Source organism: Heterodontus francisci, chromosome 5 (assembly GCF_036365525.1).
Source record: "Heterodontus francisci isolate sHetFra1 chromosome 5, sHetFra1.hap1, whole genome shotgun sequence".
NCBI lineage: Eukaryota > Metazoa > Chordata > Chondrichthyes > Heterodontiformes > Heterodontidae > Heterodontus > Heterodontus francisci.
The window spans coordinates 67,789,503-67,806,955 of NC_090375.1; the positions used below are offsets into that span (position 1 = coordinate 67,789,503).

Sequence of the window (17,453 nt, forward strand, 5' to 3'; positions counted from 1 at the left end):
AATCAGAGCTAGGCCGTTCAGTAGAGAAGTTTCCATACAAAGAGTGGTAAAAGTGCAGAACTCTTTCCCCAAAAATCAGTAGATGCTAGCTCCATTAATACTTTTAAATCTGAGATCAATAGAGTTTTCCTAGACAAAAACATTAAGGGATCTAGAGCCAAGGCAGGTGAATGAAGTTAGGATACAGATCAGCCATGATCTCATTGAATAGCAGAACAGGCTCGAGGGGCTGAATGACCCACTCCTGTTCCTATAAGTGCGCTAGATGGGTCAAAGGTCTTCTCCGCCAGAGACAGTCATTATGCATTGGTAAGTGTCTTGTCATATATATCGACAGTTGCATCCCTTGTTTCAGTAAGATGATTATTGAGTGTCACTCTGAGAAATTTACTGTTCACCTTTTAGCAGTTCTCAATAATAGTTCAGCATTTTTTTTGCTTTAACTGCAGTTTGGCTTTAATTCCTGCATCTATACCCTTCAGAACATGTTCCTCCGATCCTGTAATGCCTCCCCTCCATTATTCAACTAGGTGGAATTTCCCTCACTTGGTTCCACTCCAATTGTAACCAGAGTATCTCCAGCAATGGCTTCTCTTCCTACCCCATACTGTTACCTGTGGAGTTCCCAAAGATCTGTCTTTAGCTTCCTCCTCTTTCCCATCTACATGCTCTCTCTTGGTGACATCATCTGATGATGACTACTTATTAGGCATTCAGTTATGACCGAGCCACAATTTCCTCCAACTTCTTCCAGATGAGATATTAAACTGAGGCTCCGTCTACCCTCTTGGGTCGATGTAAAAGATCCCATAGCACTATTCAAAGATGAGTGGGAGAGTTCTCCTTTGTGTTCCGGCCAATATTTATCCATCAACCAAAAACACTAAAATAGATTACCTGTTCGTTTATCTTATTATTTTTGTAGGACCTTGCTCTGTACAAATTGGCTGTTGTATTTCCCCACATTACAACAGTGATTACACTTCAGAAATAATTAATTGACTGTAACGTGCTTTGGGATGTCCCGACATTGTGAAAGATTTAAATGCAAAACTTTCTTTCTTTCCTAGTTTAGTCATTGGGGGAAGCTTGCACAAATACATTTGCATCCTAAAGTGATAGGGGTATGAGGTCTGTTTTATGAAATTGCTATATAGGGGTAAACACATGACAAAATAAGATAGCATCTGACTTTAGCAATGACATTCGCATATGCTATTGAAATAGCTTCTGTATGTGTATGATTTTATTTCTTTATATTATCTACAGGTTTTAACCACTGGAATTAATGCAAACTTTCCCAAAGGCCCATTGAGGACAATGGAACTGAGCACTACTGAGGGACATGATTCTCCTTTTATACTTTATCAGGTAACTCTCTTATAATTTTGACTGCAATTTATTTATTTTATATTTTTATTTAGAGATACAGCACTGAAACAGGCCCTTCGGCCCACCGAGACTGTGCCGACCAATAACCACCCATTTATACTAACCCTGCAGTAATCCCATACTCCCTACCACCTACCTACACTAGGAGCAATTTACAATGGCCAATTTACCTATCAACCTGCAAGTCTTTGGCTGTGGGAGGAAACTGGAGCACCTGGCGAAAACTCACGCGGTCACAGGGAGAACTTGCAAACTCCACACAGGCAGTACCCAGAATCAAACCCGTGTCCCTGGAGCTGTGAGGCTGTGGTGCTAACCATTGCACCACTGTGATCATGTAAAACCAATACTAAACTGTGAATATTAAGTGAAAGGGTTAAGATTTTTTGTTTTAAAAAAATGAGCAAATGGGTTTGCTGGCAGTCAGGGGCTGAACATGTCTTGAGTGTCCATTCCACTTGATGGGCTGTATGGTCTACTCCTGTTCCTATCTTTTATGTTCTTGTGTTCTTAACTGCACCAGACTGCACCCCCTGGCTTCCTTGTGCTTTGTGTCACCTGTCAGGCAAGTTCCCCACCTACCAAGAGGCACACATTATTTCGCTACATGAACTGTAAAACTTAAAAATTACAAGACCCTGACTGGAAAGACATTTGCATAGTAACAGGCAGAGTTGGAACAATGAGGAACCAGTCCCTGCCCCAATACACAGAAGAGACCAGGTCAAACCAGTCAGTCATGTGACCACCTGCTGGCCAACTAGGGGAGTTTTAAATTGGAAAAACAGAATTTGAACTCAGAAAGCCATGTGTTTCCAGTTGGAACAGGACCTCCTCTCCAGTCCTGCTTGCCTCCAACTTTTTCCCACAGAACTGAATCTTGTGAAAACATGTGAACCTCAAAGAGAGAAAAGTCTCCTATGTGAAAAACGTTTAAGAAGAACACTGGGCCCCGATGAACAGCAAGACTACTTACAATCAAGTGAGCTCGAAGCACAGTAAATAAACTCTTCTGATATTGCCCCAAACCCCTCTCTACTATATTTTCCTCTCCCCTTTTCTGTCCCTATTTGCATGTATGTATTGCATGTGCATGCTAGCGTGGGCACGTTATATATCCATAGGCGTGAACCATGTTTAAGTTTAAGTAAGTTTAATAAATTTCACTTTTCTTCTTTAAACCTAAGGAAACCTGTTTGTGCTCATTTCTTTGCCTTATAATTGGAAAACTGTGATCAGGGATTCACAAAGGGGGAGCTCAAAACACCATGGGTTTAAAATTAAACCCCGTTACAATAAGACTAGGTGAAGACAGCAACAGACCCCTAGACACCTTTCTCACCTGGTCGTAATGCACCACATCACTTTCTCATCCATACTATCTGTATGTACTGCCTTAAGTGGGTGCCTGGGTTGCTGAATGTAAGGTGGAGTTAAGAGCAGAGTGGGTGAGCCGTTGCTAGTGTTTCTAGAGGCAGAGAGGACTCTTACGAAAGCTTTTCCATTGTATCCTGGCTTGTGGGCTCTGGAAGAAAAATGCACTGTTAACTGTGGAGTGCTTTGGAATAACATTCTGTCTTAATCAGCTACTTTGTGAATATCTAACGAGGAAAGCCATGGCTGGTGAAGAGATTGGAGAATAAAAACAAAGATCTATGTTTTGATAAGCTCACTGAAGGCACAGAAACCTTCACATCTTCATCCTCACCTGCCAGGCCAGTTATGGGCTTTGCTTCCTTTTCACGTGGGATCAATTACTAGATAGTGGTATATCCTCCTCCTGTGGCCTGGCATTAGCTGGAATTCTATCCTGTCTTCTCCTGCAGGAGGACTGGGTAGTGTTAATTAGCTGCCAGCATTCATGCTTTTCCATGCTGCTGTGTGAAACCTAGCTGATCTTTTAATTTTCTCTTTTTTTTAAATCCCAGGGGATTGTGCCCAATTGTCATTCCCCAATTTTTTCCCCAGCTGAGATCAGCTAAATTAACATAGACTAGAAATCCACCAAGGAGTTTTCCTGAATAACAAACTGAACAATGCATTATCTACTAATCTACTCATACAGATAAAATAGATTTTTACTTTAGTCATTTGTACTGTCAATGCTAGACTAAGATGGTACTTGACTGCATATTTGATTGTAATGCACACCACCTAAATCTGGTATAAAAACAGAAAGTGCTGGAAATTCTCAGCAAGTCAGGCAGCATCTGTGGAGAGAGAAGCAGAGTTAGCGTTTCAGGTCTGTGATCTTTCATCAGAATGTTCTGATGAAAGGTCACAGACCTGAAACGCTAACTCTGCTTCTCTCTCCACAGATGCTGCCTGACTTGCTGAGTATTTCCCGCACTTTCTGTTTTTATACCAGATTTCCAGCATCTGCAATATTTTGCTTTTATTTATCTAAATCTGGTATACCATTTCCTTTTATTGTAGTTTACAACAACCAGCACTGCTGTGAAGTCATTTCAAATAACTGGTGCAGCAGACAGCACGTTCTACTTTGAAAACAATAATTGGTTGTCTTGCAATGTGACCCTGGACCGTGAACAACAAGCAACTTACAAGTTACAGGTAACCAGAAAGAAGAAGCAATTATTGAGACATTGGTTTATGACGTTGAGGATACAAAAATAAAGGATGAAGAAAGACAAGTTAAGAATTCTTGGGACTATGGGCAGCAAAAACATTTGGGGCCATCCGCCCTGCCCCCACCAACACCCCATCCATTAGAACCTGCCCCAACAGAGTAGGATGGGCTGCTGCTCTCTGGCACTGGGATTCCCAGTCATTGACTGGCGGCTTCAAGGACAGTGGAGGCAGCCTAATGGACAGGGCTCTCCGCCCCCTGTGGGCAACTATATTTGGCTGGGACCCCTGGGCAAGACCCCGTAAGCCCGTCCATTACTGTGCCCCTGAGATGATTCCAGGTATCCAGTGATTTTCATATTTAAATTAGTGGAAAATTGCATAACAAATCAGCAGTCAACAGGATTAACATTGACATTCATAGGCAGCTTTTATTTGCACAAAGATGAGTATTTTAAACATCTGTTGAAATAATGGAAGATCTGATAACGTATGTTCAAATTCAAGGGGCGTTATGACAGTTGATTCAGTGATTATGCAATTTATGCAGATTTGCGATTTTGAATATTATAGATTTGAATACAGTGCATTTTTTCAATCAAATAAAAACTTTGAGAACTTTGTGTGGCTGTAAACTGCAATTTAGAAAAGACTGGACATAATTTTGAATTAAAACTCTGAGCTGGCCCTGATTTCTATCTGGTGGAAATGCAGTTTCATCAAATGTAAGAATATCATGCAAAGCTAATGCCCATAGCAACTAATAACATCAAAGAGACTGAATTGAGGCAATAATTGGCAGAATGAAAACTGAATTTTTCAACTGATAAATAAATACTGGCATTTATATAGTACCTTATCACACATCTGTAAATATTTCACCCAATAAATTGTGATTTGGAGCGCAGTAACTGCTGTTAAGTATAGAGTAGTTCTCTGGAGTATAGTGTACACCATTCACGTGTTTTCCAGGAATGTTGTTCTGTTGCAGAAACATGGGGGGAATTTTAACCGAAAAAGAGAGTTTGGGTCACTATGGGATTCCCGACGCAAACCCACTTCCAACCCTCCCTTTCCAGCTATGAGACATTCAATCCACTGCAAACTTCTGAACTCCAGTCCCTCCACCAAGGCATCTGTACCCCACCAAGGCTTCCGATTTTCCCCCCACCCCACTCATGAAAATGAATTCCACCCCCCCCCCCCCCACCACCTCAAGGCCTCTAATTCCCCCCCTCAGGCCTCCGATTCCTCCTGCCAGCAAGGCATACAACCAACCCCTCACCGCCCCACCTCCCCCACCCAAGGTCTCCCCTGCCCTCAGGCTTGCAATTCTGCTACACCACCGAGGTCTCCAATTCTGCCCCTGAGGCCTATAGTTACCTCCACCCCGAGACATCCGACTGACTGCCCCCCCCGCCCACTTTGTCACATCCACCTAAGGCTTCCAAATTCCCCTTCAGGTCTGTAATCTACCCCTCCCTCAACAAGTCCTTCGACCTCACTCTCCCCACTCCTAGGCCTCCAACTTCCCTCACTGGGATCGGAAGCCCATTCAATGGACCCCTCTCCTCTACTCAGCCTGATAGAAAACCTCCTCCTTCCCACCACCCATGGTCAACCACCACACCACCCCCCTGCCCGCACCCCCATTCCCTGGCACAAGATTACCTGCTGCTTTGGCCTTCACTGATCAACTCATTGAACTTTTGTTTGATCTTCTGCTTTTCCTTATGTTGCCCAGTCTCAAATTTTTGTTTGATAACACTCCTGTGACGTGTCTTGGGATGTTTTACTATTTTAAAGGTGCCATATAAATACAAGTTGTTGTTGCAGTTTTCTGAAAATCTCATCATAATTATAAGAAAGCTTCTGAGCACACAAATTTTAGCAACCTTTTTTATTAGGCTCTATAACTTTGGGATAGAACCAGTATTATTTGCAGAGATGCATTCAGGCAGAAAGATCAGTATGCAGCCGTGAAAGATTGAGGAGATTTGGGTGTGTTGTATTTACATGTGTCACTCACCTATCTCCAGACTCACATTTTTTTAAAGCTGCCCCTTAACAACAACAGCAACTTGCATTTATATAGCATCTTTAAAGTAGTAAAATGTTCCAAGATGTTTCGCAGGAAGCCACATCAAACAAAATTTGACACTGAGCTACATAAGCAGATGTTAGGACAAGTGACAGGCTTGGTTAAAGAAGAAGGTTTTAATCGATTGAACCTGTCTTCTGCTCTCGGTTGTGCATACTGCTCATTTTGCTGCATTTCTGCCCATGGGTAAAACTCGAGGCCATTATTGTCCAAGTCAAGTTGAAATCTCGAAACTATTGTAGATCCCTTACTTGTTGCTAGCCTTATGTCATCTCATAGTTCCAGATCATGGCTTTGAATCTGAACTGAGGTCTAGAACATACCCTCCGCAATAGTTTACTGCTGAAACCATCCATTATTCTACCCAAAATGATTTTATGTCTCTCCTTTCGTTTTTTTTTTATACCTCGCATGATAAAACTTTGAACGGAGTAGAGGAGCTGAAAGATTTGTTCAGATACACAGAACTTGAAAAGTAGGAGAACAATTTGATAAAACTGCAAAAAAGTGATCTAACATTTTATAAAGAGCAGGGGAATGGAACTAAATGAAGAGCTTTCCAAGGCAATTGGTACAGGAGTGACAGATTTGAATGGTCTCTTTGTATGTTTTTATCCAAAGGTCAACAGAGGGTTTCACTTTTTGTAATTCATTGTTGTTTTGGTTTCTTTGTTTTTAGATAGTGGGCCTAAATGAAAAACAAGAGACAGTTGAAGGTCCTTTCACTGTGACAATCATAGTTCAGGATAAAAATGACAATGTACCTAAATTCACTAAAGAAGAGTATGAAGGAGTTGTACGCCAGAATTCCAGGCCTGGTATGTAACATTTTGTTAACTTAAGGTACAACCAGAGAGAAGAGTGGCCAAAATTTTGATAAGGCTGCTGTGCTGATGAGAGTGCTGGGGTGGAGAATCCCAGATCCAGTTCTAAATGATGAGGTAAGGTCATTGGAAAGATCAGAGTTGTTGAAGAGTATTGGGGAGAGTCAAATTGTACTGAAGGCGGTAACAGTGGCGCAGTGGTTAGCACCGCAGCCTCACAGCTCCAGCGACCCGGATTCGATTCTGGGTACTGCCTGTGCGGAGTTTGCAAGTTCTCCCTGTGACCGGGTGGGTTTTCGCCGGGTGCTCCAGTTTCCTCCCACAGCCAAAGACTTGCAGGTTGATAGGTAAATTGGCCATTATAAATTGCCCCTAGTATTGGTAGGTGGTAGGGGAATTGAGGGAAGGTTGGGATGTGGTAGGAATATGGGATTAATGTAGGATTAGTATAAATGGGTGGTTGAGGGTCGGCACAGACTCAGTGGGCTGAAGGGCCTGTTTCAGTGCTGTATCTCTACATAAGTAAAATAAATAAACTCCAGCTGTGATAGAAAACAATGAGATTAATTGATCCCTTCTGGGATTAAAAATCTTTTGCTGCTGGCTCTTTTGAGAGGCTTCAGGGCAACTCACGACAGTTCTCAGTTGCAAGAACTGTGCAGAGGCGTACTGGGCAGGTCTCCCAAGAGTACCTGCAAACTACCTTGGGCATGTTCTCTTCATGGGAGTGGGTGGGGGTGTGGAAACCCAATGAACCCCCGCACCATCACCCCTCACCCCTCCCCCAACACGCCCTCCACGCCCCCACCGACCAGAAAGGAGATCATGGAGTGGAATCTTGGCGGAACCCTGGTGGGGCCATTCACTACAGTTTCATTTCGAGACTGATCGGAATATTCATCCTCAACATTTCTATTTAAAGAGGTAGTAAAGATGTTTTCATATGCCATTTTCTTTGATACTGTACTTGGATAGAATGTTCATGGCAATCTTTACTTGATTGGCCATGTTCTGGTCATCAGTCTTGGAATTATAAAATGTGCAAAAAGTGCAAATGTCTGATTGTGTCTGCACGGCAGTTCTTGCTTTACCACCAAGAGTGACAAATCACAATGTGGTGAACATGGTTATATTACATAATTTACCTTGTAATGATTCTGTATGTTGGGCAATTCACTGTTTACTTGTTCTGAAAGTAATGTCTGCAATTGATCTGACGAAATTTCCTTAAGAATGACCTCAATATGTTGTAAATGCAATGGTAAACAAAATGCAGTAAAATTCTTACTCATGCTTTATTCTAATGACCTATAAATCAAAGACATTCTTTTAAAAAAAATTGTTCTTGGGATGTGAGTGACACTGGCAAGACAACATTCATTGCCCATCCTCACATATCACACACCTATTGCTGCCGAGGGTCCCTCCATGGGCCATGGAGCAGCCTTAAAGGAGGCTGCCCCCCGAAACCTGCTGGGAGTCGGCCAGGATTTACCCGGTGGTCTCTCTTCACAGCGGCGTTCCCACCCAACATAGCCAGAATACTGGCAGGGTAATAGCCTTTAATTGGGCATTTAAGTGGCTCAATTGGTTGCCCAGCGGGTGGTCTCACCACTGAGGTTCCCATCACCGGTAATATGCCATGGAAGGTGTCATCGACAGTGCTATCAATTGGCACTTACTCAGCAATGACCTGCTCACTCATGCTCAGTTTGGGTTCTGCCAGGGCCACTCAGCTGCTGACTTCATTACAGTCTTGGTCCAAACATGGACAAAAGAGCTGAACCCAAGAGGTGAGGTGAGGTGACTGCCCTTGACGTCAAGGCAGCATTTGAACGAGTCTGGCATCAAAGAGCCCTAGCAAAACTGGAGTCAGTGGGAATCGGGGGAGAACTCTCCACTGATTGGAGTCATATCTAGCATAAAGGAAGATGGTTGTGGTTGTTGGAGGTAAATCTTCTGAGCTCCAGGACATCACTGCAGGAGTTCCTTAGGGTAGTGTGCTCGACCCAACCATCTTCAGCTGCTTCATCGATTACCTTCCCTCCATTATAAGGTCAGAAACAGGGTACTCGCTGATTGTACAACGTTCAGCACCATTCGCGTCTCCTCAGATACTGAGGCAATCTTTTTTTATTCATTCATGGGATGTAGGCATCGCAGGCCAGGCCAGCATTTATTGCCAATCCCTAATTGCCCTTGAACTGAGTGGCTTGCTAGGCCATTTCAAGGGCATGTAAGAGTCAACCACATTGCTATGGATCTGGAGTCACATGTAGGCCAGACCAGGTAAGGACAGCAGATTTCCTTCCCTAAAGGACATTAGTGAAGCAGATGGGTTTTTACAACAATCGACAATGGTTTCATGGCCATCATTAGACTAGCTTTTAATTCCAGATTTTTATTAATTGAATTCAAATTCCACCTTCTGCTATGGTGGGATTCAAACCCATGTCCCCAGCGCAATACCTGGGTCTCTGGGTTACTAGTCCAGTGACAATACCAGTACGCCACCACCTCCCTTATGTCCGTGTCCATATTCAGCGAGACCTGGGCAACATTCAGCCTTGGGCTCATAAGTGACAAATTACATTTGTGCCACAAGTGCCAGGCAATGACCATCTCCAACAAAAGAGAATACAATCATCTTTCCTTGACATTCATGGCATTACCATCGCTAAATCCCGCACTATCAACATCCTGGGAGTTACCATTGACTAGAAACTGAAGTGGACCAGCCACATAAATACTGTGGCTACAAATGCAGCTCAGAGGCTAGGAATTCTGCAGTGAGTAACTCACCTCCTGACTCCCCAAAGCCTGTGCACCATCTACAAGGCACAAGTCAGGAGTGTGATGGAATACTCTCCACTTGCCTGGACGGGTACAGCTCATGTCAATGGGAATCAGAGGCAAAGCTCTGCTGGTTAGTCATACCTAGCACAAAGAAAGATGGTTGTGGTTGTTGGAGGTCAATCATTTCAGTCCCAGGACATCACTGTAGGAGTTGGAGTATAAATATGCAGGCAAGTGATGGAGCAGCCCACTATAAGACTCCACATTTGATGATGGCAGAAGTGCAGGTTCTCTCATTATCAGTGAAACTTTGTATGCACAGACAAACATGTGAAATTCCCTACTGTTATCACGCTGCCTGATTGCTATCTTAAAATCAAGCAGGCTGTGGTGGAAAATCCAAGCCTAAGCATAGAGCAGGTTTCTATCCATGGTGGTGGGCAGGACAATACATCAATTAATGTTCTCACCAGATGCCCTACACAGAAACCACTCGTATCTTGGAAAGACAAAACAATATATACTTTATTGGTGCAGATAAATCTAATTTTACAGAACTAAGATGTCTGTATTGCTTCGGGTTCTCCTATCAAGGGAGCTAAGCTTTGTGCAACAGTGTGAAATGGGTGATAGAAAATCAACAAACTATTTTACACTCTCTCTCAAAGCTAAAGTTTAATTCAATATCTCTAACAGTAGATGCAGCTGATAACTGTGTCCGTGATGTATCAGGAACAAAACCAAAGGAGGAAACAGCATTCAAATTTGGTATCACAGTTCTATCTGAGTCAGAAGGATGGGGAGTTGAGACTCATACCAAGATTTGAGTTTGAGAGGGATTGTTTCCATTGGTCTCTGAGTCAGTACATAGGGTTACGTTATATCCGATTACTTAGAATATACAGCACAGAAACAGGCCGTTCGGCCCAACCAGTCCATGCTGGTGTTTATGCTCTATCCGTGCCTCCTCCCATCTTTCTTAATCTAAATCTATCATTGTAAGCCTCTATTCCCTTCTCCCTCACATGCTTGTCTAGCTTCCCTTTTAAATGCATCTATACTATTCAATGTGGAACTCCCTGTGGTAGCAAGTTCCACATTCTCACCACTTTTTGGGTAAAGAGGTTTCTCCTGAATTCCCTATTCGTTTTCTTGATGACTGTCTTCTATTGATGGCCTCTCATTATGCTCTTCTCCACAAGTGGAAACATTCTTTCCGTATCCACTCTATCAAAACCGTTCATATTCTTAAAGACCTCTATTAAATCACCCCTCAACCTCTTCATAAAGCAACCACCCCCCCCCCCCCCACCCCCTGCCTCTTCCCCCTCACCCCTAACAGTAAACACGAGGAACTTATGACCTTTTTGGATACAAAGATAGAGACTATCCATTCAGCTGCCTCTGCCACTTCCCTCTCTTCCCCTAGCCCTTCGGGACAAACACCCCCAAAAATTCCCCGCTGCTCTAGCCCTGAACTCTTATCTTTCTGTAGATTTGGCCCCATCTCCTGCAATGCTCTCTGACCTCATCTAGTCCATGAAACCCACCTCCTGCTTCCTAGATCCTATTCCGAACAGTTGACCACTCAACTTCCCTTACTGGACCCCTTGCTAGCTGATATTGTTAAAGGTTCCCTTTGCTTAGGTTCTCCTTCTCTTCAAATTTATTGTCATCACTCCTTTCCTCAAATAAATCTATTCTTGATCCCTCTGTACCTGCAAACTACCTGCTCATTTTCCAGTCTCCCTTTACCCTCCTTGCACGTGTTGTTGCTTCCCAAATCCATAACTGCCTTATGCGGAGTAAGACAGTGTTGAGTTGAGTTCCACATATTCGTACCATCACCGGGACTGTCTACTTCCACTTCTGTAACATTGTTCAACTCCAACCTTCCCTCAGCTCATCTGTTGCTGAAACCCTTATCCATCCCTTTGTTACCTCTAGACTTGAATATACCAATGCTTTCCTGGCCAGCCTCCCATCTTCCACCCTACATAAACTTGTGCTCGTCCAAAACTTTGCTGCTTAACTCGCTCCAAATCTCGTTCACCCATCACCCCTTTGTTTGCTGACCTTCACTGGCCCCCTGTCCAACAACACGTCATCCTTGTTCTCAGCTCCTCCCTATCTGTGCAGCGTCATCCAGACCTACAACGTTCCAAGGTTTCTGCACTCCTCCAATTCTGCCTCTTGCTCACCCCAACGTTAATCGCTTCAGCTGCCTAGACCCTAAACTCTGGAATTCCATCCTTAAACTCTCAGCCTTCTATCTCTCTCCACTTTTAAGATGCTCCTAAAAACCTACCTCTTCAATCAAGCCTGTGGTCATCTTTCCTGATATCTCCTCTAAGGCTTGATGTCAAAAATGTTTTTTATTGATATTACTCTTGTTGAACACCATGGGACATTTTACCATGTTAAGTGCGCTATGTAAATGTTGAACTAGATAGTTTCTTTTGATAAAGAGGGGAGCGAGCACAACAGTGGGATTAGACATTACAAATGCATGCTGCCAGTGGAGAGTCATGGCTATTGGCTATGCACATCAGCAAATTGCATGCCTGCTGCCTACTATATTCCATCCAGACTCTCGCATGATGCCACTTGGGCGAGGTATAGGGGACATTGCTGGCATCTGTGGAACTGTACAAAACAGAGCGTTCAAATGAGGTAGGTAGGGGAGTAACATTTGCCTGTTTATAAAGTAAATAAATTCTCTTTCTATTCACAGGCAAGCCTTTCATGTCTGTACATGCCACAGATTTGGATGATCCCGAGACTCCTAATGCTAAAATTGAATACAGCATCTCACAACAAATACCAAACAATGATAACATAATGTTTTTCCAGATCGATGATCAAACAGGGGCAATCTCCACAACTGATGAAGGTATGTGGACATGAAACATTTCTGCGATCAACATGACAATTTAAACCATAGGACACTTCTCTACATCATTTTTGAGAATGTCATCTTTACACTTAAATACAAGTGGTGCCAAATGATACTGTGATATCAGAATGTATTTGCCACTGTGCTATAAACAGTTAACATATGAATGTTATTAAAGTATTACATTAGTTAGATAAATTCATGTTAAAACATACATGTATGATATTACATGAATACTGGTGTTAAGTATTGCCTGAAGTAACTAGAAGTAACAGTTGTTGATCTTCTGGAGAGTTGCTCACAGGTATTGGAATTTTTAAGGGTAGAAATTCGTCTTGGTCAGTAGCACAACATGGGCGTTATCCCATCGAATGGCTGTTCTACATGCCACCCGATAGTGAAGTCAATAGTGTCAGCTGTGGCTCAGTTGCCTCTGAGCCTCTGAGTCAGAAGGTTGTGGGTTCAAATCTCACTCCAAAGACTTGAGTACAAAATTCTAGACTGACACCCTAGTGCAGTATTGGAGGAGTGCTGCACTATTGGAGGTGCCACCTTTTAGATGCAATGTTAAAACAAAGCCCTGTCTGCACACTCAGGTGGACATAAAAAAAAATATTTCAAAGATGCACAGGGGAGTTGTTCCTGGATGTTCTGGTCAATATTTATCCTTCAGTCAATAAAAACAGATTATTTGGTCATTATCATATTTCTGTTTGTGGGATCTTGCTGTGTGTTGCTGCATTTCCTACATTTACAGCAGTGACTGCACTTCAGAAAAGTACTTAATTGGCTGTAAAGCACTTTGGATTGTGGTCCTGAGGATGTGGAAGGTGCTATATAAACACTAATCATTTTTATTCAATGGAATTGAATATCAGACAGGTGTATAATTAACAGCTGAGACAACTGTGCCTTAGACAAACTGCTGTCACATTTATATTATGGCAAACACTGTGAAACAGCAAATTTACTGAAGAAATATATCACTGACTCAGGTTAAAAAAGTACACCTTCAGAGTACTGCAATACAGTAAATTGGATCTGTCCTACTCCAAACCTCTTCTGTCTAAATGTCCACAACTTCATCGATTTATAATATTTGCTTAAGATGCAATTACTTTATATATTTGCTCGTTCTTCCTTCCTTCCTTTCCTTCCTTCCTACGTTAAACTTTCTTCCTATTTGTAGCACAGAATTTTTAACTTACTATACAGACCTTTTTTTAATGTTTTTCCACCACTTGCACTGAAGTTATTTTCTGCTTTGTTTCCTTCCACTCTTTTTTCATCTCCTTACCTTCTCATCTCTTTTCAACACCTCTACTCTGTTCTTCTCTTCACCCTCACCTCTTTCACCCCTCCTTTCCCCTTTCCTCCTCTCCTCTCCTCAACTCCCCCTTTCTTTTTCTCTTATCTCCTAATCCCTCTTCTAACCCATCTCTCTTCCTTTCCCAACTTCCTCTCTCCTTTTCCCATTCCTTACTTTGTCCACCCTTCCCTCTGCCTTCTCCACCTCTCTACTTCCCTGTTCCTCTGTCACTCCCCTCACTGCTTACCTATTCTGGTATTCCACCAGTTCCCTTTCACTCATCTTTCTCTCTCAGTCCCTTCTTTCTATAGTCCCCTCTCCTTCCCCTTCTCCAACATGTTCACTCCCTTTCATTTTCTTCTTTCCCAACCCCAAACCCATCTCCCATTCCTTGACTGTAACCCTGGCTGCTGCTCCCTTAGGGTAGGATTTCTGGGCCCTGCCAAGGGGTGGGAACATAGGCAGGCGGGCACTAAAAATAGTGCCATTGGCTGGTGTGCTGGTTTTCGTCGCTGTTCCTGCTGCTGGCGAGTTTCAGGACGGGGGAATGCAATCTACCCGATTCTGCAATGAGGCCAATTAAAGTAGTTAACAAACTCATTGAGAGCTGTCTGAGGACAGCATGAGATTTTGGTGGGGACGCATGGGTTGCATGCTGGGTCAAGGGCAGACCAGGCGCATGGAGATGGCAACACAATGGGGGGCCAGACATGACCACACCATTGACTTAGGCAGGCCCTTAGAAGGGAGCATGGCTGAGAGGGGCATTCAGCTTTTGGCACACAGGTGCCATCAGGTGTGCACAGGTTGCGGGGAGAGTGTTCTGTATGTGCTTGGGCAGTGCAGAGGGTGGTTACCCTGCTGGCATCTCAGGGACATGAGTGAAGAGGGGTAAGGTCTGCAAGGAAGACATAGCTGGTAATGGGGACATGACTCTCAGATTTTGGGTCTAGTGGCAATGAGGAGCAACATCAGCAGGAGAGGCAGAGCTCCAGGCATGAGGAAGGCAGTGGGGAAGGATCAGGGGCAGGAAGGCAATGGAGGTCATACCCACTGCATTGGCTATACCCCTCAAGATGGAGCTACATTGACATATTGGAGAGCCAGTGCCACTGGAGACTGCGCCTCTCCAGGCAATTGGTCACAAATATTTGTGGCCATGTCGCGGAAGACCACACACCTCACAGCACTGCTCGCCATGCCCTGCCAGGAGCCATCAAAGTCACTGTAGCCTTGAACTCCTTCACCTCTGGCTCCTTCCAAGGATCAGCAGCAGACCTTGGTGTCTCGCAAACAACACACCGCTGCATTTTGCAGGTCACTGATGCCCTATTTGCGAGAGTTGGGCAATATATTCAATTCCAGACAGATGGGGCCTCGTAGAACAGTGGATTTCACCTTTATCATTGGAATTCGCCCATATGCAGGGCATCATCAATTTGCACCTACGTGGCCATCAAGGCACCCAGTGACCACCCAGTCAGATTCATCAACAGTAAGGGCTTCCACTCCAACGTTCAGCTGGTCTGCGACTACAACAAGAGCTTCCTGCATGTGTGTGCGCTTTCCTGGCAGCTGCCATAATTCTTTCATCCTTCTTTCAGTCCAGGGTGCTGCAGCTCTTCATTTCACTCCCCAAATTCCTTGGATGGATTCTAGTGAACAAGGGTTACCCCTTGTAAAGCCATAGAGGCACTCTCACTGCAGCCCTCTGCACACCAGGACAGCCATCTAGCAGGCCATTGGATTTCTGAGATGTGTCAGGTGCCTGGGCAGATCAGTTGGCACCCTGAATACACTCCTGCAAGGGTCTCACACATTGTGGTGGTCTGCTACGCTGTCCATAATATGGCCCTCCAGAGAGGTGTGGACCTTGAAGAGGGTGAGGCTCTGGAATGATACAGCTCATTGGAGGAGGAAGAGGAAGAGCAGAAGATCGAAGAGGAGGAGAAGATGCAGAACACAGCTGCACTGGCTGCACATGGAGGTGGCTGAGGCCAGCGGAGTACTTGAAGGTCTCGTCAAGATGCTGTCAATGTCCAGGATCATCAAACCCAGGCACATTTCAGCTCAGCCCTTCTAACCGAGGAGGAACGGCATGGTCTGGAACTCACTTCAGGCTGCCTGTAAGAGCACTTCCATTGAAGACGCAGCCTGGAGTCAGTCAATTCTTAGCGCTAATAAATAATGCCACTCTGTCTAGCGATATCACTGCCCCACTTCAAGGACCTTTGCTTCCCTTCTCCATCTCTTCACTCTTTTCCAATGTCGCATTTAGGAATGGAAGCTTACATGTCTGGCATCATGTGCCAGTATTTACAATGTGTTGAGTAAGAAAAAAAGTGCACATTTATAGGTGAGGCACAACCCAGCGAACCATTCAGTGCTCTACGTGATGTGGTGGCCTACTATCAGCCATTTCTACGTGGTACTCCCCTTGTAGCCTCGGAGGAGGTGGAGGCAACCTCATTTGTCTCTGCGTGTGACTGAAATGCACATGGTGGTCGTCCTTGTTGTGTAGGTGGCAATGGGGGCATGTGTGGCCTCTATGGCCCATGCCAGCAGCTCATTAACATAGGAAGTTGCACATATCAGTTCTGGCAAGTCATCGATAGCGCTAGGGCTCTAAGCCTGTAAGCACCCTGGGAACACATTCTTCCCATGTTCAGGAGCAGCATGCACCCTCAGGTTCCTTAGCTGGTGTGTCTTTTTGGAGGTTGAATACCCAGAGGCCTGTCATGAGGGTCTGGCATTGCGTTCACCTTCCAGAAGCGAATAGGATAATTGAACCTTTTCCAGCACTGGACCCAATTCTTCCTGACCACACTTCATCTGCTACCGCTCTCAGCAACCTCAATCCCATGTCTGCTTGGTTTGAGAGGGTGGCCTTCTCCTGCCACCGTCTGGAAAGAGGACCTCCCTCCTCTCCCTCACTGCCTCAAGGAGGACTTCCAGGTTGGCATCAGTAAACTGGTCGCCAGTCCTCTGCCTTTCCTTTTTCATTATTGCTGTATCTGTTCCTTCAGTAAAATGATAGCCACGTTAATGGTGTTGTGGTCTGATTAAATCTCACCCGCACTTGCAGAGACCTGCCTCTGTGGCTGTCCAAGCCGCCCTCCAGCCAGTTAGCAGCTTGTCTCTGTGAAAATCGGGGGCTGTGACTGCTTCCCTCAGCTGGGGTGAGGTCAGGACCGGAAATGGTCCAAATGTCGACTTCCTGACCCTGGAAGAGAAATCAGGCCCTCTCGTCCACACATTAACACACATTAAATTTATCCACAGAATTGGAAATCATCAGCACGGCAACAATGTGAAGATGCTAACTTAAGCTCCAGACATTAGGCAGAGGGGTGTGCCAGTGTGGGGGGAAATGTTTACATGCATTTCTAACATAGAACAATTGATTTTATGGTTAACATTTGCGACATATTTTCAGAATTGTGAATATTTTTTGTGTTACATTATACGTTAACCTAAGTGAAGAAGGAAAATAATTAATATAAACTCTGGAAGAAATTTTTTGAACAATTGGATCCTTATTGGTGC

At 44.2% G+C, this 17,453-nt stretch overlaps 1 protein-coding gene across 4 annotated transcripts in view; it reads left to right on the forward strand.

Moving 5' to 3' along the window:
• Positions 1-17,453, forward strand: part of cdh17 (cadherin 17, LI cadherin (liver-intestine)) — a 119,433-nt gene that overhangs the window by 28,246 nt on the left and 73,734 nt on the right. For all 4 annotated transcript variants that reach the window (XM_068031600.1, XM_068031597.1, XM_068031598.1 and 1 more), the window contains 4 exons: positions 1,270-1,371; positions 3,829-3,966; positions 6,762-6,900; positions 12,437-12,595. In XM_068031600.1, the coding sequence (XP_067887701.1) occupies positions 1,270-1,371; positions 3,829-3,966; positions 6,762-6,900; positions 12,437-12,595 (538 nt within the window). The remainder of the gene's footprint in view (positions 1-1,269; positions 1,372-3,828; positions 3,967-6,761; positions 6,901-12,436; positions 12,596-17,453) is intronic.